This window comes from Moschus berezovskii, chromosome X (assembly GCF_049115385.1).
Source record: "Moschus berezovskii isolate FMDL1 chromosome X, NW_MosBer_1.0, whole genome shotgun sequence".
NCBI lineage: Eukaryota > Metazoa > Chordata > Mammalia > Artiodactyla > Moschidae > Moschus > Moschus berezovskii.
In genome coordinates this window covers 38754972-38779777 of record NC_142488.1, presented here as the reverse complement: position 1 = coordinate 38779777, position 24806 = coordinate 38754972, and the positions used below count along the sequence as shown (strand labels likewise).

Here is a 24806-nt window from a genome sequence, read left to right as displayed (position 1 = left end):
CCCGAGCACCGTCTACACCTTTACAGTAAGAGAACTGGAGCACAGGCTCAAGGAGAGGGAGCTAAAATCGGGCCTGGTGAGGTTTCAGTTTGGGGGAACAGAGAAGAGGGAGTTTTAGGTAGAGGCTTTCTGGGCAAGCACCAGACAAAGAACTTCGGTGTCTGCTGTTTTTAAGACGGGAGTGGCCGACTTGCCCCGGAAACTAGGACACCCAGTCACGGGAAGGGGGCGGGGCCACGCCCGAGGCTCCTCTGTTGCCTCCGGCGCTCCCAGGCTTCTGCGCCTGCGCATAGCAGTCCGCCCCGCCCCTCACCCGGTGGCCGCGCGGGCCAGGTCTGGAAATGGTGTTCTCTGAGCTGGCCGTGCGCCTCAACTGCGCCGAGTATAAGAACTGGGTGAAGGCGGGCCACTGTCTGTTGCTGCTGCGCAGCTGTTTGCAGGGCTTCGTCGGCCGCGAGGTGCTCGCTTTCCACAGCAGCCTGCTCGCCGCCGCCCCCGGCCTGGGCCCCCGCGCCGCCTGCAGCAGCGGCTCGCGGTGCAGCCCTCGCGCCCGCCAGGTGAGCACCTGGCCCGTGGTCTTGACCGTCGCCCCTCACCCCGTCCCCTCCCCCGGAGCCGAACCGACCGCGTTACCCGAGGCTCCGAAGCCCAGATGCCGTCCCTCCCTCCCGGGCCCCTCCTCACCGCCGCCCCCTGTAGTTTCAGCCTCAGTGTCAAGTGTGCGCAGAATGGAAACGGGAGATTTTGAAACATCACACCAACAGAAATGGAGACGTCCACTGGGGAAACTGCCGGCCGGCCCTCTGGCCGGTCGACGCCTGGGAGGTGGCCAAGGTAAGCACCTGCGGTCGGGAGGGTAGGAGGAGTTGGCCTACCAGGTAGGCGTTACCTGGAGCCCGGGGCTTCTGTCCGGTCTCTATGGAAGCTGAAGACTCACAAGCGGATGCAGGGAGAGAGATTGGGCTTTTGATCTAGTGTCTAGGTGGTTCAGGGCTGTTATATCGGACTCAGCGCAGCTTGGTGAAGTAGAAGATTTCAACAGGTGTGGCTGGGGCAAGGTGTGGAGCGAGCATCCTGAGCACCAGCACAGAGGAAAGAGCAGGCAGGCGTTGATGGGAGTAGGCTTCCTGAATTGCTCGTTTTGTCAGTAGGGTGCCATGAAGACGGCGGAGTAAGGCAAAGAAAGCTGGGGCAAAGATAGAAAGGACTGTAAGTGCGCAGCTAAGGCATAAAACTTTGCGGAGGCGGGGTGGGGTAAGCAGCAAGATAGAAGGCGGGGTTATTAGGCCTGTTTTCAGGTCTTCGCGCTGTGACTCACTAGCTGGGCAGGTGGAGGAATTTTTTTGACTTTTTGTTATTTGCCAGAAGCCCAGTAGGGGGTGGGAGGGGCCTGTCGAAGTCACCTCCGAACCTGCATTCACCTTTGGAGGTGCCTGGGAAGCCGGAATCAGAAGTTCAGCCCTGGGCCAGCCTCTGTTCCCTAACCTCAAAAATGAGGAAATTGGACTGTATCAGTGACCCCCAGACTTTTGGCTAACACGGAGCAGTCACTACACCCTCTTCCTCTCTTTTTTTTTGTTGTTGCTGCCATAGAATTGCCAGCTTCTACTTTTACCTCGAGAAGAAGACTTAAAACTCTACCCTTTACTGGTGTAGAGTGAAGGCTCCTCAACTGCTGCTTTCATGCCCTCAGAATCCACTTGAAGCCCTTGCCACCTGTTTCTGCCATTCTTTCCCCTCATCATTGCTGTCACCCCCAGACTAGTCCAACCACATACTCTGTTACCTTTCCAACCCCATCTTCTCAGTTTCTGGACTCCCCACTTGAGCATCCTCTGATTTCATCCATCTCAGCCTCCCGCTTGCAGGCTCACATTGGGGGCCGTGTCAGCACAGGGAGCTGTGGTGTCCAGCAGCCTCCTTACTCTTAGCGCACTTGTTAACGTCTCCCGCCCCAAGCTTAGCCCCTTGTCCCTACACAATGTTCCCAGCCCTGAGGTTTCCCCTGCTATCCCAGTCCCCAGCAGCCTTCGCCCTCTGCACGTCCTTTGTCTCCTCGGCTAGCCCGGATTCCATGGTCCATCATTCTGTTTGGTCCTTTGCAGTTTTCTCGGCCTTTATTCTCCTTTCTCTGCACTGGCCAGGCCCCAATGCCAGCCTTCGCGGCAGCATCATCTACTTCAGCTCGGAGGAAGCTGATCAGTTTCACTTTCAGTTCTTAATCACCAGCTCCCCCTCAACCCCCTGCCATCTGGCTCTGTCTCTCCATAGGCTCCTGTTTCCCGGAGACACCTGTACTGCCTTTCCCCCCACCCTCGATCCCAGCTTCTAATCTTGCTTTCCCTTCCTGGAGTTCACGGATAGCCCCAGACACGTGCTTCCTCATCTTTTTACCAGACTTACCAACCTGCCTCCATGTGCACCATCTTCTTGCTTCTGCTACAGAGAAGGAAGGGCATCTCTCCTCTTACCGCCCTGTCCCTCCACTTGAGTATTGGACCTTATCTCCTCCCACCTGTCCAAGGACTTTGAGTCTCCAGTTACCTACTCTTTTGACCTGCCAGCTTACTCCCATCACTGTACAAATAGTCTTAGTATTGCCTTGGTTTATTCAGTTTTTTAAAAGAGATTAAATATAGAGTTATTGTATGACTTAGCAGTGCCATTCCTAGGTACATACCCAGTGAAATTGAAACATACAGCTGCCCAAAAACCTATGCACAGATATTCACAGAAGTAGTACTATACACACTAGCCAAGAGGTTGAAACAACACAAATGTCCATCAACTGATGAATGGGTAAGCGAAATGTGGTCTGTCCAGACAATGGAATATTATTTAGCCATAAAAAGAAATGAAGTATTTGTGATATAAAGATACTAATGGAAGGGATGAAGTACTGATCCATGCTATATCGTTTCTTGAACCCTGAAAGCATGCTAAGTGGAAGAAACCAGTCATATAGTGTATGATTCCATTTATATGCAATGCCCAGAATAGGCAAATCTATAGAGGCAGACAGTAGACTAGTGTTGCCAGGGCCTGGAGGAGGAGAGGGGGCAATAGTTGATGGGTAGAGGGTTGCATTTGGGGGGTGTTGAAAATGTCCTAAAATCAACTGTGGCAATGGTTGCACAACTTTGAATATACTAAAAACCAGTGAACTGTAAATGCTTAATTTTTTTAATGAGGTGTAGTTAGTTTCAGGCATGCAACATAATGGTTTGATATATGCTTTGTGAAATGCTTATCATGATCAGTCTAGTTAACAGCCATTACCATGTGTGGTTACAAGCTTTTCTTCTTCTGATACAAACTTTTAAGAGGTACTCTCTTAGCAACTTTGGAATACTACATCCACAGGACTTCCTTATTTTAAGACTAGAAGTTGGTAACTTTTGCTTCACCCGTTTTGCCCCGTTCCTCCACCCTCCCCCCACCTCTGGCAACCACCAGTCTCTCCTCTGCATCTATGAGCTCGGATTTGGGGGTTTATTTTAGGTTCCAGATATAAGTGAGAGCACATGGTATTTGTCTTTCTGTGACATTTCACTTAGCATAATGCCCTCACAGTCCATCCATGTCATTGCAAAGAGCTGTATACTTTTAAATGGGTGAATTATATAGTATATGAATTTCATCTTAGTAAAGCTGTTTTTTTAAAAATAAAAATTGAATAAACACTTGGAAAATAAACTGTAGAAAGAAATGAAAGCTTCCCTTATCCATTCCCTCCTGCTGACTCCCCATTTCTCTAACTATTCCCAGTAGAACCTCTCAAAAAGTGCGTTATGCCTAATTTGCTTTTCCTCCAGTCCCATTGACTCTTCAACCAACTACCCCCTGGCTTCTGCCGCCCCTGCCCCTCCATTGCATCTGTCTTGGCAGGGGCACACGTGACCTTCAGTTCTCCAGCCTCATCCTTCCTACCGCTCAGACATTCAGCACTGCCACACTGCCGGCCACTCCTCTTCTTCAAACAGTCCCGGCCTCGAGACATCTTCCTCTCCGGGTATCCTCCTGTCCCCCCACCTCCTCCTCCTCAGGCTCCTTCTGAATGTCGGTTAGCCTTCCTTGGGCCTCTTCTGTCTCCCGCTTCTCCTCCCCGGGTGGATGTTGCTCAGGCCCGTGGAGTGAGATATTAATACTACATTTCTGCTGACAGAGCAGCTCTGTGCCCCCTTCTGTGCTCCGGAGGCCCATCTCTGCCACGTGACACTTTCACTTCCTCACTTCCTGGCACTTTGTCTTCTCAAGCTGGGCTCTTCATCTCCCCCTCCCAGCCTGTCCCCATGCCCCACCGCCAACCACCTACAATCATTCTTGCTTCATCTCTTCCCCCCCTCCCTCTCTTATTTGTACTTGCAGATTATTTTTGGAATCCTCCTCACTCTCTCTAGGTCATGGCTCTCGACCCCTTCTCCTGCCAGCCTCCCACCTGGCTGCCTCTGCTGCTCTGTTCACCCTTGATGGAGGATGTGCAGTCTTCTTGTGGGAATTAGATCACTTTCTTCCCTTGCCCAAAATCCTTGGATGGCTTTCTGATGTCCTTAGAATAAACTCCAGACTCCATGTCAAGGCCAGTAAGGCCCAGCATGTTCTGGCCCCTGTTTATTTCTCCAACCTTTTCTCCGACTACTCAGTGAAGAGACAGAAGGAGGTCCATGCATGCATGCTAAATCATGTCTGACTCTTTGCGACCCCATGGACTGTAGCCCACCAGGCTCCTCTGTCCATGATATTCTCCAGGCAAGAATATTGGAGGTTGCCATGTCCTCCTCTGGGGGATCTTCCCAACCCAGGGATCGAACCCGGGTCTCTTATGTCTCCTGCATTGGCAGGCAGGTTCTTTGGCAATGTGCCATCTGGGAATCCCAAGTGGGTAGTGAGACATTCAGGTGTGTTTCCCACCCTGTGCCTGTCACATTTGGAAGGCAGCAGTGGCAATGGCAAGCCACTCCAGTACTCTTGCCTAGAAAATCCCATGGACGGAGGAGCCTGTTAGGCTGCAGTCCATGGGGTCGCTACGAGTCAGACATGACTGAGCGACTTCACTTTCACTTTTCACTTTCACACATTGAAGAAGGAAATGGCAACCCACTCCAGTGTTCTTGCCTGGAGAATCCCAGGGATGGTGGAGCCTGGTGGGCTGCCATCTATGGGGTCACACAGAGTTAGACACGACTGAAGTGACTTAGCAGCAGCAGCAGTGGTCGATGCCATTTTAAGAAACAGATGTCAGCGGCAAGGAGGCAATGGAGCCTCCTCATTGGCTTCTGCTTCTGAAGAACGGAAGAAGTACTAGAATAAAACCTTCATGTGGAGAAACCTTCATGTGGAGGTTTATTTTGGTGAGAAAATGCCAGACTGGACATACCTTGTAAGGGGCAAAAGAAACTGCCTGGTCTTGAGTCAACTAAGGCCCCTCTCACTTTGGATGGCCCTCTCAGCCATGTTTCTTTTCTTCCTTTGTTTCCTTTCCATTTCATCATTTCTTCAAATTAATTGGCCTGTGATACATTAGTTAAGTTTTTGCTTAACATTTGCAGCATCCATAATCAACTTCTTTCAGTGGGTTGGGACATGGCAGTGTCTATTAAGATAGAGACAGTGATGGGGGCTTCCCTGGTGGCTAAGATGGTAAAGAATCCATTTGCAGTGCAGGAGATGTGGGAGACGCGGGTTCGATCCCTGGGTCAGAAAAATACCCCGGAGAATTGCATGGACAGAGGAGCCTAGAGGGCTGTAGTCCATTACAGTCCAGGGGGTCGCAGAGTCGGACACAACTGAGCAACTAATACTTCCACTTTCATGTAGTGAACAGTATATAAATTCTCAGTCATATGAGGCCAGGGTGTGGCATTCAACCACTTTCAGGAACAGAGCCCTGACTCTCCTTGCGGGGCATTGGCCTCTGCCATGTGCCTTTTTCAAAATAGCACTGTGAGCAGCACCGTAGGAAGTGGCTGGTTGCCTGCCTACAGAAACGTGTTTGTAGTCAAGGGAGCAGGTCTCTTTATTTAGAGTTCTTTTTGCGAGTCATTTTTCATGGGTCATCTCTTTTAGTCCCTTAGCAGGAATGTACTCTTGAGCTTCATGGCTTGGTAAAGTTGGTGCATTCAGACGTAAATTTGGAAATATTTCAGAAAAGAAATATACCCAAGCCTTGTTAAAACACCGTTTTGGGGGTCCACACCATAAAATCCTACCAAAGGCAAGATCATGCTAGAATGAGGCTGTTCTGTTGTATCTAGTATCTCACTCCCTGGGACTCCCATCTGTAATGCCTATGTAGGTTCTGCTCACCTTGCACCATCAGCATCATAATTGCCAACATTTGTGGCCTGTGTATTCTCATGTGCCCGGAGAAGGCAGTGGCACCCCACTCTAGTACTCTTGCCTGGAGAATCCCATGGACAGAGGAGCCTGGTAGGCTGCAGTCCGTGGGGTCACTAAGAGTCGGACACAACTGAGCGACTTCACTTTCACTTTTCACTTTGATGCATTGGAGAAGGAAATGGCAACCCACTCCAGTGTTCTTGCCTGGAGAATCCCAGGGGTGGGGGAGCCTGGTGGGCTGCCGTCTCTGGGGTCGCACAGAGTCGGACACGACTGAAGTGACTTAGCAGCAGCAGCCTTCTCATGTGCCAGGCATCATGCAAGTGCTTTACCTGCATTGACTCATTTAATTCTCGAAACATCCTTCAAGGTAGATGAGGACAGTTATCCCCCATTTACTGATGAGGTATCTGAGGATAGATAACTAGCCCAAGGTCACACAGTTGACAGGTGGCAGAAGAGGGTTTTGCAGCCCAGCTCTGTCACATTCCAAAGCCCAAATTCTTCACATTCTACTACCATACTGAACTTTCACTTTGGAGCAACTATTAGTTTTAAATCATCTTAACAACTCAGACACTGAAACTTAAGGGGGGAAAAAAGGGTGCTTTTTACCCCTTTCTTTCTTTGCATGCTCAGTCCTGTCTGATTCTTTGCACCCCGCTGTGGAATGTAGCCCGCCAGGCTCTTCTGTCCTTGGGAATTCTCCAGGCAAGAACACTGGAGTGGGTAGCTGTTGTCTTCTCCAGGGGAATCTTCCCAACCCAGGGATCGAACCCTGGTCTCCTTCCTTGCAGGCAGATTCTTTTACCACTGAGCCACCGGGGAAGCCTGCTTCCTTCCCCTGCCTCTTGCTTATATGCCATTAAGAAAGGACAGTTAAGTCATGTGTGGAAGTGTCTCTACTAGCAGGTGGACAGATAAAGCAGCTCTTCAGTTACTGCCCTGGGCTGAGGCATGGCTGCCACACTGTTGCCAGACTTGCATTTTGGACTCATGAGGCTCTAATTTAACTTCAGCAAGAGAGTTTCAGTCGTCCTTTGGGGAACAGGCAGATAACCTTTTTTGTTCCACTAGCCCCGTGTAGATAAATGTCTCTCTGGCTTGGAGGAGACTCATGAGCCTCTTGGACCTCCCCTGCTGCAGGCCTTCATGCCCCGAGGACTGGCAGACAAAACAGGACCCGAGGAATGTGACGCAGTTGCTCTTCTGAATCTCATCAACTCCTGTGATCACTTCGTGGTTGATCGAAGAAAAGTCACAGAGGTAAGAACCCTCAGATTGCCAAGCAGATATTGCCAAGCAGGAACCACACCCTGTGTTGCTAAAGCAGCCACGTGATTGGAGCTCACAGTGTTTTCCCCAGATAGTGGTGCACGGAGGAGTTAGGCTTAGGTCAACTGTTGGCATCGCTGAGCAGGTGAGCAGTGCTCACGTCACATGTACCTGCTGTGATGTCCGGCAGGCAGGGGACTGACCCTTCAGCTCTCCCTGATTGAGCTTTCCCAAGTTGTTAAACAACAACTTGCTGTTGTACTGTGTGTCGCTAAACCGGCAAACCTCAAATGTCTCCTCCCTGTTCTGTCATAAACTGAGGCAAAGTAATTTTCCATATTAAAAAAACAAATACAGAGCAATGCATCATTCTCTCCATTGGATACCAGCATTTGAGTCCTGCCCTTCTCAATCTCATTGGCTCACAGTTGAAAGACCAAGTTGAAAGTGAAAGTGTTAATCATTCTGTCATATCTGACTCTTTGCAACCCTATGGACTACAGCCCTCCAGGCTCCTCTGTCCATGGAATTTCCCAGGCAGTACTGGAGTGGGTAGCCATTACCTTCTCCAGGAGATCTTCCCGACCCAGGGATTGAACCTGGGTCTCCCAAATTGCAGGCAGGTTTTTTACCATCTGAGCCACCAGGGAAGCGTAAACAGTTGCAAGGCCAAGTTACCTTGACCTGAAGAAGACATAAACATTAGTGGATAAACAGTGTCAGAACGGATCACTATGCTTGTCAGACATCCTCTGGGAGATTTCAGCTGTCTCTGTTTCACCAGAGGACAGCTCTGGTACATTTGTTACTCTGAGGATCATTAAAAAGTGTATATGGCACACACAGATTATTTATAATATGTACAGAAATGCATGTATGTTTTGCTTGCATGCCAGCAGCCAAAGGAATTGAGAGTCCTTTACCATCAACAAAGACAAAAACTATCACAATAAAAAACTGACCCCTTTGATAACTTTTCATCAAGAATGTGGAAGACTGGGCAGGAATTATATATTAATATTAAAAGATTTTTGCATTGTCTGCTTCAGCCTTTGTGTATTCTCAGAGCCAATAGCCAATACTCTTGCTCTTTGGCAGGTTTTTTAAAAAACATGTATTTATTTTTGGCTCTGCTGGGTTTTCGTTGCTGTGTGGGCTTTTCTCTAGTTGCAGCAAGCAGGGGTTCCTTTCTAGTTACAGTGTGCAGGCTTCTCATTGTGGTGGCCTCTCGCTGTGGAGCGTGGGCTCTAGGGCTTCAGTAGTTATAGGGCATGGGCTCAGCTGCCCATGCCCATCACCATGGAGGCATGTGGGATCTTCCCAGACCAGGGATGAAATCAGTCTCCCCTGCATTGCAAGGCTGATTCTTAACCACAGAACCACTACAGAAACCCTGGCAGGTGTTTTTAAGTTAGGGCATTTGGAGGATTGTACAAGAGAGATTCACCCAGGAGTTCAAGGACTCAGGACAGTTATACGCTTGTTTATATTTCTTACCTTGATTAATTTAGTCTTCAAATGGCAGGGGGTTGAATAAGCCTTGGCAATACCTGCAGGCCACACACTTGTGGATTTTAGAATGAACAAGGCCTTTCTGTGATTTTTCTCTGGAGCTCTAAAATCTCAGTGTACCCCACTGTTGGATTTTGAAGGTTTTTCTCTTTTTTTTTGTCTTTCTGTAGGTGATTAAGTGTCGTAACGAGATCATGCACTCTTCAGAGATGAAAGTATCTTCTATATGGCTACGAGATTTTCAGATGAAGATCCAAAATTTTCTAAATGAATTCAAGAATATCCCAGAGATTGTGGCGGTATACTCCCAAATAGAACAGGTAAAAATTACATTTAGCAGCTCTGGCATAAAGAACTGCTGCTACTGCTAAGTCACTTCAGTCGTGTCCGACTCTGTGCGACCCCATAGACGGAAGCCCACCAGGCTCCCCCGTCCGTGGGATTCTCCAGGCAAGAACTGGAGTGGGTTGCCATTTCCTTCTCCAATGTGTGAAAGTGAAAAGTGAAAGTGAAGTCGCTCAGTCGTGTCCGACCCTTAGCGACCCCACGGACTGCAGCCCACCAGGCTCCTCCATCCATGGGATTTTCTAGGCAATAGTACTCGAGTGGCTTGCCATTGCCTTCTCCGGCATAAAGAACTAAGGGGAGGTAAAAGGAGCCACGGTCACTTATTTATTTATTTTTCTTAATATATATATTTTATTGAAGTATAGTTGATGTACAGTGTTTCAGGTGCACAGCAAGATGATTCAGTTATACATATGCACATGTATTATTTTTTAAATTATTTTCCATTAGAGGTTATTACAAGATGTTGACTGTGGTTCCCTGTACTATACAGTAAACCTTTGTTACTTGTTGCATATCTATTTTTTAAATTAGAAGTCTAGCATTCTATTCATACTAAGTCAAACAAATGGAATCAAAATGTCATAAATTTTTTAGTTAGGCAAAAATTCATAAGTTTTCTTAAAATATATATTATACATACTGGGACAGATTCATGTCAATGTATGGCAAAACCAATGCAATAATGTAAAGTAATTAGCCTCCAATTAAAATAAATTAAAAAATCAGAGGAAAAAAATATATATATTATTTATATATATGTATACCAAAGCTTGAGAAAGAACATAAAGAAAAAAAGACATGGAGAAATTGGAAAATATCAACTAAATGAAATGGGAGTACTGAATATGAAATAAAGTGAAACAAGCTAGATAAAAGTAAAAGATAATCATATAGTACAGTTCACAGTCACTTATTTAGAATTTAAAGCTTATTAGATTTAAACAAAATTTTAGAATGTAAGCAGGGAGCACCATGTTGACATGAAGTCAGAATTGTGATTCATCTGAGCAGCTTTTCTGTGGTCATGGGATGGTATTAGAATGGATCCAGTCAACAATGTTTAATTATAAATTCTTCTCTGGTAGGTCAGCTGGTAAAGCATCCGCCTGTGATGCAGGAGACCCTGATTCGATTCCTAGGTCGGGAGAATCCCCTGGAGAAGGGATAGGCTACCCACTCCAGTATTCTTGGGCTTCCCTGGTGGCTCAGACAGTAAAGAATCCTCCTGCAATGCAGGATACCTAGGTTCGATTCCTGGGTTGGGAAGATCCCCTCAAGAAGAGAACAGCTACCCACTCCAGTGTTCTTGCCTGGAGAATTCCATGAGCTGGACATGACTGAGCGACTTTCACTTTCACGTTTATGTAACCCAGTGGAATATCTTTTTTTTTTTTTTTTAATATATTTTCCATTCAGTTCGTCTGTTTGTTTGGTAACCCAACAGCTGTTGACATCTGACTGGGCTGTTTACATCCCTGAGGAAGATCAGCGAGATGGGTGTGACAAAGGAGTTTACCTGAGTGAGAGCCAAGTAAACGAGATAGAAATTGAATTACTAAAGGAAAAACTTCAAGAGCTCTATCTTCAAGTCAAAGAACAAGAGGTGTTGCCTGAAGAGGTAAAAAAAAAAAAGCAGTCTATCCTCTATGTGAGTAAACAAAGCAAAGAAACGCCCCAGGGAGGAAGAGTAGCTCATTTTAACTTGTCACCGGTTATGTTTCTGATTGAAAAGTCAAATAATTTCCAGACATGAATATTCTTTTGGCATAAAATACTGTTACCCTGAAATATTTTCACTTGATCAGCACACACTTGGGTGCCTAGTATGTGCCTCCGAGTGGAAGATCACAGGAAGTGTGACCCCGGAATCCTGAGCCTCAGGCTCTGGGGAGTTTCTGCAGGTCAAGGTGGGAGAAAGGGCTGCAAAACCAGCTTTGCTGAGAGATGCTGTTTCACTGGGTTGTGGTGGTGGGGGAGGTTCAGTCGCTCAGTCGTGTCCGACTGTGTGCAGCCCCATGGACTGCAACCAGGCCTCCCTGTCCATCACTGGGACTAAGAATCAAATCAGAGTTTGGAAAATTGGCAAGAGCAGAAGGGCGTTCTTGGCAGAAGAAACAGCACTTGCCAAGGCATGAAAGACTAGCCTGGGCCGAACAGTGACGAGGCAAGTGTAGGAGGGAGGCGTGGTCAGGTGTGAGGGTGGTCTGGCCAGTCAAAGCAACATTTTGAAAGGTTTTCTGTGCCGCACTAAGAGGTTTGGACCTTATTCCCCCAAAGCAGTTGGCAGCCAACAGAGGTTTGAAAGCAAGAGAGAGAAAATGAAAGAGATTAGATAATGGCTTTTGCAAAGTGAGGTCTTAGTGCAATGAGAGGTTGCAGACAAGCCAGGAGGCTCTTGCAGTTGTTTGAGGATGAGAGAAAAAGGACATAAGCTAAAGGTGTGCAGGAGGCAGCGAGCCAAGTTCTGGAGGCACTGCCGGGCAAAGCTGATGGCTTGTAGTTGCTGGTGAGATTTCTTGGACCCAGCAGGAGGTGGCAAAGGTTAAAGGATCAGCAAGGCTTCTAGCTCTGGACACTGCAGGCTAATGAGGGTCTCAAGTACAGGAGCTAGGAATCTCCTTTGTTACAGGCAAGGTATTAAAAAAAATTAACAATAATAGAATTCTTTTGTTGTAAGGTTTAGAAATATCCTGCCAGCTTAGAATTCCAGATTCCCAGGAGATCTTGGACAGGTCATTTTATCTGTCCATTCCACCTGTCCAAGGAAAGTAGTTTTGCTGATTACCTCGTTAAACACAGCATGTTTTACTTTTTTAATAGGCTGATTTTGAACTTTACTTTTTTTTAACTTGCTTATTTTGTGTTGGAATATAGCCAATTAACAACGTTATCATAGTTTCAGGTGAACAGCAGAGGGACTCAGCCATACATATACATGTATCTGTTCTCCCCTAAGTGCTTTCCAGGTGGCTCTAGTGGTGAAGGACCCGCCTGCCAACGCGGGAGACAGAGACGCAAGTTCAATCCCTGGGTCGGGAAGATCCCCTAGAGAAGGGCACGGCAACCGACTCCGGTATTCTTGCCTGGAGAATCCCATGGACAGAGGAGCCTGGCGGGCTACAGTCAGTGGGGTCACAAAGAGTCGGATGTGACTAAAGTGACAGCATGCACGCATTGTCCCCCAAACTCCCCTCCCATCCAGGCTGTCGTGTAAAACACAGCATGTTTTAATACAAAGTGTGTACTTCCTTTCTGAGGCCATGCTCCGTACTGGTCCATGCACCTTTGTTAAGTCGTCCGACCTTGACCCAGGAGATTCACTCAGCTTGATGGGCTTCTTTGGCACAGGGACTGGATACCACTGGTTTGGGGGCACACCCACCGTGGCACACCATAGGTATTTAAGATGATGAATAAGACTGGTAAATCTATTTTCTAAATCCGTCTGTTTCATCTGGCTTTATTTGAAAATGCCATTAGAACTAACCCCCAAAGTCAGCCAACAGACGAAAACCAGGGGCTCAGGCTCATGGACCCCAAGTCATCAGAAATTCTGTCTTCTTCCTTGAGGGAGCTGCAGTTCTTTTCCTGTTTGTGTAACAAAGAGCAAAATGCATCAGTAGCAACACACTGAAACCAGGAGTCTCTGCCAGTTGAGAGTGGGAAGGGACCCTGGCAATTCGCTGCTTCACAGTACCCCTGAGGAGCAAGTGCTGCTGGGTGAGAGGAGCAAGTGCTGCTGGGTGAGAGGCCTCAGGGCTGGGGTGTGAGGGCTGGCCCAGGGGTCGCCCCGCTCTGACTCTGAGCCTGCCTTCCCACTTACCACACAGTGGTTATCCTGTCTCCTGTCGTGTCATCAAGGAGCTAGCAACTGGAAATTTTGACCCCTCATTATCTCCATTTCACAGAGAGGAAATTGGGGTTAATTGACTTGTCCTCTGGGTCCCAAAGTCTCTAGATAGGGGTGATAAATTCTCATTTTTCATGTTTTCTGTTCACTAGACCGTGGCATTTCTTTTGATATTTCAGTCGATCAGAATGTAAGTTTGGCTTGATGGGCACGTTATCTCAGAAGCTGCAGGTTGTCTATCCACGAGGCGTGGAACGGATCTCTTTTGAAATTTTAGCACCATGTATGATTATTCACGTTCTTTCAGGTTAGTCTCCAAAGTCAGAGGATTTGATAAACCAAATTAAGTGACTGTAAAACACTATGGACATGAGTTTGAGTGAACTCTGGGAGTTGGTAATGGGCAGGGAGGCCTGGCGTGCTGTGATTCATGGGGTTGCAGAGAGTCAGACACGACTGAGCGACTGAACTGAACTGAAAACACTATGAATTGCGTGACACATCACTGATTCAGTTACTTTCAAAGAAAAAAAATGTTGCTCATTTACTGTAAGATACATGGTGGGCTTCCCAGGTGGCGCTCATGGTAAAGAACCCACCTGTCAATGCAGGAGACTAAGAGACACAGATTCGATCCCTGGGTCAGGAAGACCCTTGGAGGAGGACACGGCAACCCACTCCAGTATTCTTGCCTGGAGAATCCCATGGACAGAGGAGCCCAGAGGGCTGTAGTCCATGGGGTTGTGAAGAGCTGGACACTACTGAGCAACTTAGCATGCAAGCACGTGCCAAGAATAGTAAAGTGCAATCTCATTTGAGATGTTAAAATATGAGAAAACGTGCAGTAAGGAATCAAGAAATACAGTGGTTGTATTATGAGCATGGGACTCTCTTGGTGAATGTTTCTGGTGTTTGTTAAAGCTGCAGGGCTAGGGTGGTTCGCCTCAGAGCCAAATGGGAGCAGCAGGTGCCACCCAAGAGCCCTTCACACACACCTGCTTTGTCAGGATCTCGGGGGTTCAGAGTTCAGTGAAAGAACGTCAAGCACCATAAGTGGCTAACAAACATGTAAAGAACTTGCACATCCTTTTTTTAAAAATTGGAGGATAATTGCTTTATCGTGTTGTGATTCTGCTGTGCAATGAAGTGAATCAGCTCTATGTATATATATGTGCTGTCCCTCTTGAGCCTCCCTCCCACCCCCACTCTCCCTTCCCACCCCTCTGGGTCATCACAGAGCACCAGGCTGAGCTCCCTGGGCTATATATAGCAGCTTCCCACCAGCCATCTGTTATACACACCGTAGTGTATATATGTCAGTCCTACTCTCCTAATTCATCACACCCTCCCCTTACCCCTCTGTGTCCATGTGTCTGTTCTTTAAAATCATTACTTATTTTTTAAACCCTGGTGGGGGAGCCACTTTCATAGGGAAGCTTGGGGAGAAAGGACAGCGACAGAAAGCAGTCGAGGCAGGCGGGGAAAGGATGTCATTGACACTCCATTCGTTAAAGTCCAAATTTAGTTCATGCGTGAGTGCTGACTGAGGAATCACTCTGTGCCTCCACCGTGAGTGAGTGCAAGGCACAGTTCTAGAAGCTTGGCGTGCATCAGTGAACAAAACAAAGGTCCCCTTGGGGGAGACAGATGGCAAATGGTCCATGTAAGAAGTACTGATGGGGCATTTAGAAAGGAGAAGTACTGCGTGGAGCAGAGTGTGGGGATCAGGAGTGGCCAAATGGGGGCAGGTGTTGCGTTGTGACAGGTGGTATGTCTGGAGGAGGAGCATTCAGGCCAAGGGCACGGCGATATGAGCAGCGTAGCGGAGTGTGGTAGGAGCGGATAGAAGGGAAGGCTTGTGAACCATTGGGTGGGCCCAGGCTCTTCCTCCTGAGATGGCAGCAAGGCTGAGGAACAATAAAAGGAGCACACTGGCCGCCACGTGGAGGATGCGGGCCGGGGACCAGAGGTGGAACTAGGGAGATGTTAGGAGGCTGCTGCAGTTACCTGGTCAGAGAGGCGGTAGTTTGGGCCAGGGTGGAAGGGTGAAGAGTAGAGGTGATGAGAAGGCGGGGCCCACATGGCCTGTGAGAGGAGGAAAGGCATCAAAGACAAGTGCAAGGGTTTTGGCTTAAGTGCTGAGAGTATGGTTGTATTTACTAACCATCTTTTGCCTAGGATAGTGCCTACCAGGCACATAGTAGGCTCAGAATTGTTATTCAGTCACACAGTCACGTCTGACTCTGTGACCCCATGAACTGCAGCACGCCAGGCTTCCCTGTCTTTCACTATCTCCCGGAGTTTGCTCAGACTCATGTCCATTGAGTCAGTGATGCCATCCAGCCGACTCATCCTCTGTCGCCCTCTTCTCCTTCTGCCCTCATTCTTTCCCAGCATTAGAGTCCTCTCCAATGAGTCAGCTCTTTGCATCAGCTGGCCAAAGTTTTGGAGTTTCAGCTTCAGCATCAGTCCTTCTATTGAATATTCAGAATTGATTTCCTTTAGGATAGACTGGTTTGATCTCCTTGCAGTCCAAGGGACTCTCAAGAATCTTCAGCACAATTCACAAGCATAAATTCTTCAGCATTGAGCCTTCTTTATGGTCCACCTCTCACTTTCGTATATGACTGCTGGAAAAACCATAATTTTGACTGCATGGATCTTCGTTGGCAAAGTGGTATCTCCACTTTTTAATAACACTGTCTGGGTTTGTCATAGCTTTTCTTCCAAGGAGCAAGCATCTTTTAATTTCATGGCTACAGTCACTGTCCACAGTGATTTTGGAGTCCAGGGAAATATAATCTGTCACTGCTTCCACTTTTTCTCCATCTATTTGCCATGAAGTGATGGGACTGGATCCATGATCTTAGTTTTTTCAGTGTTGAGTTTTAAGCCAGCTTTTTCACTCTCTTCTTTCATACTCATCGAGAGGCTCTTTAGTTCCTGTTCGCTTTCTGCCATTACAGTGGTATCATCTACATATCTGAGGTTGTTGATAATTCTCCTTGGCAGTCTTCATTCCAGCTTCTGAGTCATCCATTTAACTCTCACGATGCTTTTGTTAAATGATTGTCAGAAGGAAGGAATGTACCAGATGTAGTGCTGTGTGCTTTTAGTAGATTATATCTAACCCTTGCAAGAATCCTGGTTGGCATATGAATGGTCATCCTATATTTGCATATATGGAAATAAACTCAGAGAGGTCAAGTCTTGCCCAAAGTCACACAGCTAGTTAAGTGACAGAGCTGGGCTTCAATACCCAAGTCTGTCCAACTGTATTCCATAACTTTTCTAGTACTTAGTTCTTCCATCTTTACTTCCTCTTCCCACTTAACATATAAAGGTACACAAGACTTCCCCATTCTTAATAATTAAAAAATACTCCTTTTGACTCTATCCTTTCCCCAAGCTAAAATAATCATCTCTATTAAGCACATTTCAAGAGCAGAGAGGGTCAGGAGGTGACAGCACAAAGGATCATAGCTCTAAAAACATCATTTGAGAAGGTCTCTGGGGAGGGAGGACCCCAGTCCATCTTAGTGCACAGACCAGGCCAGCATGGTCTCAGGCATCTGATGGGAATGCAGTAATGGGGAGGACCCTGGGCTGCATCTAGAATACCTGGCACAGGCAATAAGCGCTAACAGTGCATTACCCACAGTGACTAATGTCCACTGTGAATAATATCATTGATACAAGCTTCATTGAACATCTTTATGGTTTCCAAATTTATTATTTAAGGGGCTTCCCTGGTGGCTCACTTGGTAAAGAATCCTCCTGCAATGTGGGAGACCCCGATTCTATTCCTGAGTCAGGAAGATGCCCTGGAGGAGGGCATGTCAGCACATTCCAATATTCTTCCATGGAGAATTCCCAAGGGCAGAGGAGCCTGGCCAGCTGCAGTCCACGGGGTCGCAAAGAGTCAGACATGACGGAGCAACTAAGCACAGCACACATCTTTCAGGCGGGGCTTCCCAGGTGGCTCAGTGATAAAGAATCCACCTGCCAAGCAGGAGAGGCGAGTTTGATCCCTGGGTCAGAAAGATCTGCTGGAGGAGGAAATGGCAACCCACTCCAGTATTCTTGCCTGAGAAATCCCATGGACGGAGGAGCCTGGTGGGCTACAGTCCATAGGGTCACAAAGAGTTGGACACAACTTAGCGACTAAAGAACAACATCAACAACAGTCTTTCAGGGGCTGTAGGCTTGTTTCTATCCATGTAATAAACAGTTCCAGCTAGGACTTCCTTGTGGTTCAGTGGTTAAGACTCTGCACTTCCACTGCAGGGGTTGGAGTTCATTCCCTAGTCAGGGAACTGAGATCACACATGCATGGCCAAAAAATAAATTGGAAAAAAAAAACCCAGCTCCAGCTGAAGGGAACATCCCCATCTACTTAGTAACCTACCTGAAGACCTCAGCTTTGCTCCCTGTTCATCTGGCCACAAGTCCCTGCCAGTCTGCCCCTCCCCCGTCTCTCTTGCAGCCATTGTTTTGCATCTGACTGCCTCATTCTCTCACATCACAATAACCTGGTGCCTGCTTGGGTTCTCCTCTAGGCGTCCGGCACCAGAATCAATTGTGTACGTATGTCTCTAAGAACCACCACTCTGCTAGGAGTAGGGTACTCCATCACTTTTTGATCATCTTGACCTAGTTTGGAATTAGTTAGTTGAGTCGCTCAGTCGTATCCGACTCTTTGCGACCTCGTGAATCACAGCACGCCAGGCCTCCCTGTCCATCACCAACTCCCGGAGTTCACTCAAACTCATGTCCATCGAGCTGGTGATGCCATCCAGCCATCTCACTCTCTGTCATCCCCTTCTCCTCCCACCCCCAATCTTTCCCAACATCAGAGTCTTTTCCAGTGAGTCAATTCTTCGCATGAGGTGGCCAAAGTATTCGAGTTTCAGCTTTAGCATGAGTCCCTCCAATGAACACCCAGGATTGATCTCCTTTCGAATGGACTGATTGGATCTTGCAGTCCAAGGGACTCTCAAGAGTCTTCTCCAACACCACAGTTCAAAAGCATCAATTCTTTGGCGATCAGCTTTCTTCACAGTCCAACTCTCACATCCATACATGACCACTAGAAAAACCATAGCCTTGACTAGACGGAATTGGGGGTCCCTTGTTTTAAAAAAAAATCACTACACCCCAAAAGGCTAATAACTTTCTTCTTTGTAATAAGCACAGTGACCAGTTGAGGGTATCCTGGGATAAGCTGAGTGAAAACGTGTTTGTGGTACTATTCTGAGAGTACATACTTTTATTAAGTTTAAATGTCAGGAAGTATGTTACTGATGGGAGTTTAAATTGCTGTAACCTCTAGAGATGACAGTTTTGGCAAAATCTATTAACATTAAAACAGAAAACTCTATTAATTAAAACTCCATTCTGCTGCTAAAAGCAGATCCTACAAGCAACCTGTCACTTTATGCAAATGGACACATGTCCCAGGTTAGTTACTACAGGAGCATTTCTCTTAGCAGAAGGCTTGAAATAGTATGTTAAAATATGAAACATCCATAACTAAAAAACTATTCAGCCATTAAAAAAAATGAGGCCACTCTTTATATTCTGATACAGAAAAAAAATCAGTTGAGTAACATCTAATATGCTGCCATTCGTGTTTTTCTAAAATGTGTATGTGCCCATTATATCTCAGTAAAACTGAAATTTTTTAAATGTGTGCACGTATGTATACATGTGTTCATATGTAAATGTGTGGAGTGTCTCTGGAAGAGATACAAGAAACTTAACTGTGGTCGCCTCTAAGAGGAGCTGAGTGACTGGGGAAAGGATGTGAAAGAGAACCGTGTACCCTGTGTTCATTTCAAATTTTGTACCAGTGTATTTACTACTAGTGAATAGGTATGTGTATTTTATAAATACTGAATAGTAATAAATATACATATGTAGACATTTTTAATAGTCATACATGTGTACAGAATTCAAAATGAAAGTGCTCTATATGTGTGAGTGTATACACTTATATGTGTTTGTGTATACGTTTCTACAAGTGTGTACATACATATATGTGTATGTGTGTGCATCTCTTGCATTGACAGATGGATTCTTTACCACTGAGCCACCAGGGAAGCCCTCGTATGTATGTGTGTATATATATTTAATTATAATAAATGGATACAAAATTCAAAATGAAAGGGCTTCATTTTATTTTTTATTTACATATATATCATATTTATGTGTATATGTATACATATGTATATGTATAGGTATATACCTATATATAGGAAGTTTTACACATATAGGTATATACCTATTCAGGAACTTTTACACCAAAAAAATCTTCAAAATTTTTTTCTAGGGGATGTCCTATATTTATATGACATCATCTCATATAGATACCCAAAAAAGGAAAAAAGGTGTTTTTTACCTGGAGAAGGAAATGGCAACCCACTCCAATATTCTTGCCTGGAGAATCCCATGGATGGAGGAGCCTGGTGGGCTGCAGTCCATGGGGTCGCAAAGAGTCGGACACGACTGAGCGACTTCACTTCACTTACCTTGTGGTAAGAACACTGAAGATTTACTCACTTACCCATTCCCACCTCTGGTAACTGCAAATCTGATCTCTCTTCATAAGAATTGATTTTTTTGTTTTTGTTTTAGATTCCACATATAAGTGAGGTCATGGAGGATCTGTCTCTCTCTGCTTGACTTATTTAACTTATCAATGCCCTCCAGGTCCATCCGTGTTGTCTCAAATGATAGGATTTCCATCTTTTTATGGCCAAGTAATATTCCATTGTGTATATGTACCACATCTTCTTTATCCATTCGTAAGTTTATGGACACTCACGTTGTTTCCTTGTCTTAGCTATTGTGAATTATGCTGCTATTAACATGAAGATATCTCTTCAGCATGGTGTTTTCATTTTCTTCAGATACATTCCCAGAAGTCAAATTTCTAAATCATATGGTAGTTCCTTTTTAAATTTTTTGAAGATCCTCCATACTGTTTTCCAAAGTGGCTGCACCAATTTACATTTCTACCAACAGTGCTCCTGCATCCCTTTTCTCCACACCGTCACCAGCATCTCTTCTCTCTTTTTGAGGATGACCATTCTAACAGGTGTGAGGTGATACCTCATTGTGGTTTTAACTTGCATTTCGCTGATGATTAATGCTTTTGAGCACCTTTTCATGTCCCTGTTGGCCATTTGTATGTTTTCTTTGGGAAAATGCCTGTTCAGGTCCTATGTCCATTTTTAACTTGGGTAGTTTTTGTGCTATTGAATCATATGAGTTTCTTTATATATTTTGGATATTAACCCCTAAAAGCAAAAAATTTTAAAGAGACAAGTAAACACTCCCTTGCGTGGTCCCCAAACCAGCTATTGGTAGACACAGGAGCAGGACTCAGTCTTGGAGCTAGTAAGTTTTTCATCTGAATTTCAAGTCTGCTATAAAATTAACTAAGCTGTGCATTGTATGGTTTCTTTGTACAGATCTTAAACCAGCTGGAAGTGGTGAAAGAATTTCTAAGAAACAATGAGGATCTTAGAAATGGTCTGACAGAAGATATGCAGAAGTTAGACAGCCTCTGTCAACAGCATCTAAAACTAGATTCAAAGGATCCTGGGGTACAGACACCTGAAGGGAAGGCCTGAGGTGAGTTTAAGCATATGATGTTTAAATAAGGACTGAATGGCCTCATCTCTTTGATGTCTGTTCCCTTAGGTAAGGCCATAGCATACACAGTCTCATCTGAAGTTTCACTGTGTCCTTATTATTTGAAAGAAAGAACACGGAGCTTTGTGCTCTTTCTAATTGATGGGTCTCACATCTGTGAACTAATTCAAAATAAACTCCCTGCCTGCTTTGTGTAGTCAAATGTAGCTGAAGTCATTCGGCTAGTCTGACATGAATCAACTTTATGACAATCAAAAAGCGCTTCAGTCCTAAAATGATAGCAATGATGCCTTGCTCTTAGCTGTGATGTTATAATGGCAACTTGTTACTTTTCATAAGAAAAGCTCATTAAAGTAATGGTATTCAGTGTTTTACTTTTTTCCCTCATGAAGAAAATTAAATGTTCTCTTCTATTTTAGGTCGACCTTCCACAAAGATCAGGCGTGTCCTGTGAAGGTCTCCGAGGCTTCCATCTCAGGGATCCTTTTCTGGGCAAAAGGAAAAACTCTCCCGAGTACTCCACTCAGACAAAAAGGGATTTGTGTTGTCTTTTCCTGGACTTTCCTTTGACTCTTTGGGAGTATTTTTTTTTTTTAACATTCACAAACTTGTTGTTATCTGTACCAACCAAAAAATATTAGGTACTCTTGTACCAAACTTGCTATCATCCAGGGTTTTTTGTTGTTGTGGTTTGTTTTTCAGGTTTTGTTTTCCGTTTTGTGTTGCTGTTTAAAAGGTGACATTCTTTTCTGGTCCTAAAACTCTAACTGCTTCAACAGTAACTAGGCTTGTGTTCAGCCAGGCCTGTTGTGAAGGGCCACGCCGAGTTCTCTGCCCACTGGCACACACACCCTTGCCTCAAAGTCTCGATCATGACAATGCCCACGGGTGGGCTGTGATGTACTGATGTTGAGGTATAAAGTCTTCCTTCTTGCCAGCATTTCCAGTTAGTACAGAACTGTGAGTACCCGTTTCTGGTAGCCTGAGACAGTAAGACAGAGAGCTGGGCTGAGATCACAGTAACTTGACTGACAGCCTAGAGGGAGGGCCCAGGCTGGTACCACAGCTCTTTCTGTTCAGTTATTGCAAGAGCTGAGCACAGGGTGTAGTCTGTGCGTGCTGGATGAATATTCCTTAACTGAAGGGTCAGCTGATAGTGTAGAGGTATTCATAGATGTAAATATTCATTACATTGTTAACCAAGCCTGGTCCTTTGTTATGAGATTTAAGAAGGAAATTTGAACATTCTTATGGAAGTTCAAAGACATCATTTTCTTTCATCAACTTCACCAATTCACTCTGTTCCTCTTACCCCAAAAGTCATCCACCTTCAGCTTTGTCCTATTTGTTTCTTGAACTGCAAACCCCTTTCCTGTTGTGTGCAGTGGTCTGTGGGATCAGCTTGACCCTCACCTTCCCCCACATCTGCTCATCTCCAAAGCCAGTGGGCTTCCCTTGTAGCTCGGCTGGTAAAGAATCTGCCTGCAATGCAGGAGACCCCAGTTTGATTCCTGGGTTGGGAAGATCCCCTGGAGGAGGAAATGGCAACCCACTCCAGTATTCTTGCCTGGAGAATCCCCTTGGAAAGAGGAGCCTGGTGGGCTACAGTCCATGGGGTCACAAAGAGTTGGACATGACTGAGCGACTAAGCACAAAAGCACAGCAGTGCTGAGCTAGGCTATGTTGCCCCTGGATCTTCAGGCACAGACTTGCCACATTCCCCACTGCCTGGAAAAAGTGCTTCCAGTCTGAGCCTAAGTGAAGCCCTGCTCCTTTGCTTACTCAGCTGCCCATCAAGGATGTGATTTTTAGGGAATGGGGATGGGGGATATATTTGGTGTATTTTTACATTAAAATGCATTGAATGTAATTGTGTAAAACCTGGATGAATGTACATATGCCTGTAACTTCCTGCTTTCATCTTTCATGCAACTGTTTGGTCTTTAATCTTGCTTTTTCTTTTCCCTTCATTTCATGGAATATGTTTAGAAGACTTCAGTAATGCAGTTGCAATTTTCTTTCATCTTGCAACCCCCCCCCCCCCCCGCCCCGCCCGGAACCAAACTAAGAAACTTCATGAAATGTTTCATAGTTTCTAGATATAAAGTAACAAAACTTGGGATCAAATCAAATCTTGATTCACTAACCAATTTAAGATCTGGTTTCTCACCTTAGGAACTTTGGGTTATGAATACTTTCATTTCATTCCTCTTGTATCTATTTAGTTTTTCCTTATCTACCAAACAAACATTTATCAAGTGTCAGCCACATGCCAGGCACTGAAGTAGATGCAAAAGTGAAGATTTGTACAGTGTGGCCAATGGTGCGTGAGCTCTCATCTTACTGGTTTTATTGTCTGCTCTGATGAATTAAATGAATTCAGGGAATTCCCTGGTGGTCCAGTGGTTAGGACTCAGTACTTTCACTGCATGAGCCCCAGGTTCAATCCATGGTGTGGGGGACTAAGATCCCGTAACCCACGAGGTGTGGCCAGCATTTAATTTAAGAAGACATGCCCAGAGGGGGCTTTAAAGCAAACAGTGTGTGTGCAGGGACATCAGCCTCTTCTGAATCTCTGTATGAGGGCACAGAGCGTGCACAGAAGGGTGTTCACAGCAGTCTTGGCAGATGGCCACGGAGAGAGGACCGGTTAAATAATCACAGCACATCCATGTTGCCAAGAATTGCATGACCGTTAAAAAAGGAGGAGGAAAGGCTGCCATGCTGTGATAGGAAATGATGTCTAAGACATACAGATAGAAAAGCAGAATGTATAACAACGCATAGCATGCTATAAAACTATGGCACTTTCAGATAACAGAGATCTAGAAAGTTGTGTGCTTTTCCCAAGCTTTTTTCCCAGGTCACTTCTGCTGAAAGAATTGGGGTCAAATTTGGCTTTTCTGTCTTTGGCACACTCCCATATGAAATTTGAATGACAGCGTGCACTCCTGTATGTTGAAATTTTTTCATTAAAATTTTGTATTTCAAAATAATAGACATAAACTCAAGCTGCAAGACCTGTGTGTCACATTTGCTGGAATATATTGTGGTCTACATTTATTGTGGGTGTCAGCTCCCCCTCCAGGGGCATTTGTGAGTTGTCAGGGTCAGGAGAAGCCCAGGAAGTGGTTTCCTACCCGCACAGCACTGTTTCATCTCCAGATGCCTTGTTTTGGTCCAGCAATGGGATGTGCAACTGTCCTCTCCCTGGTACATGGTATAAGGTTCATAGTTTTGAAAGAGTTAGAAGAGCAAAATGGTTGTAGCATTCAAGTTGCAAGGATAAGGCAGTTCTTTGGATTTTATCTTGGGCTTTGCCGGGAAAGTCAGAAGACCTCAAGAGAAAGACATTATGTATTAAACTCAATACAAAACCACAATGCTGGGAAATAACCAAAGTCTGTCGGTAACAAAAACTTCTGGAAAAAGAGCTCTGCCAATTTGGAAACTGTTATTGCTTCATAAAGCAATGGTAGAGACCTGTAGACAGCCTTAAGTCAAATTGTCAAGGCCAGAAAAGATTATGTTTGAGAGTTTGGGGAGATTATGAAATGATTATTACCCTAATGATTTGAAGAGTGCATTTTTATTAAACTGTTAATCACTTACATAGCTGTAAACACTAATATCCTAGACAACAAAGGGTTGGAGCTCTGAGCTGGGTGGGCGTACTATAAATTAGATCCTGTAAGTGAAGCCTTGCATTAGAATGGAGGCTTTGCAATCTTTGGGATTTTTTTTCTCTAACCGTTTTGGCTTCTAAATTATAAATGTAGAGTGACAGGAAATTATCAGCAGGGATTACCTGCTTTCCCCT

At 45.5% G+C, this 24806-nt stretch overlaps 1 protein-coding gene across 1 annotated transcript; it reads left to right on the top strand.

The window, feature by feature from the left end:
- Window positions 1-191: 191 nt before the first annotated feature.
- Window positions 192-24004, top strand: CXHXorf38 (chromosome X CXorf38 homolog). The gene is made up of 7 exons (XM_055437890.2): window positions 192-557; window positions 700-834; window positions 7486-7605; window positions 9297-9446; window positions 10922-11095; window positions 20803-20965; window positions 21406-24004. The coding sequence occupies exons 1-6, from the start codon at window positions 342-344 to the stop codon at window positions 20962-20964; spliced, it is 957 nt and encodes a 318-aa protein (XP_055293865.1). The 5' UTR covers window positions 192-341; the 3' UTR covers window position 20965; window positions 21406-24004.
- Window positions 24005-24806: the final 802 nt, after the last annotated feature.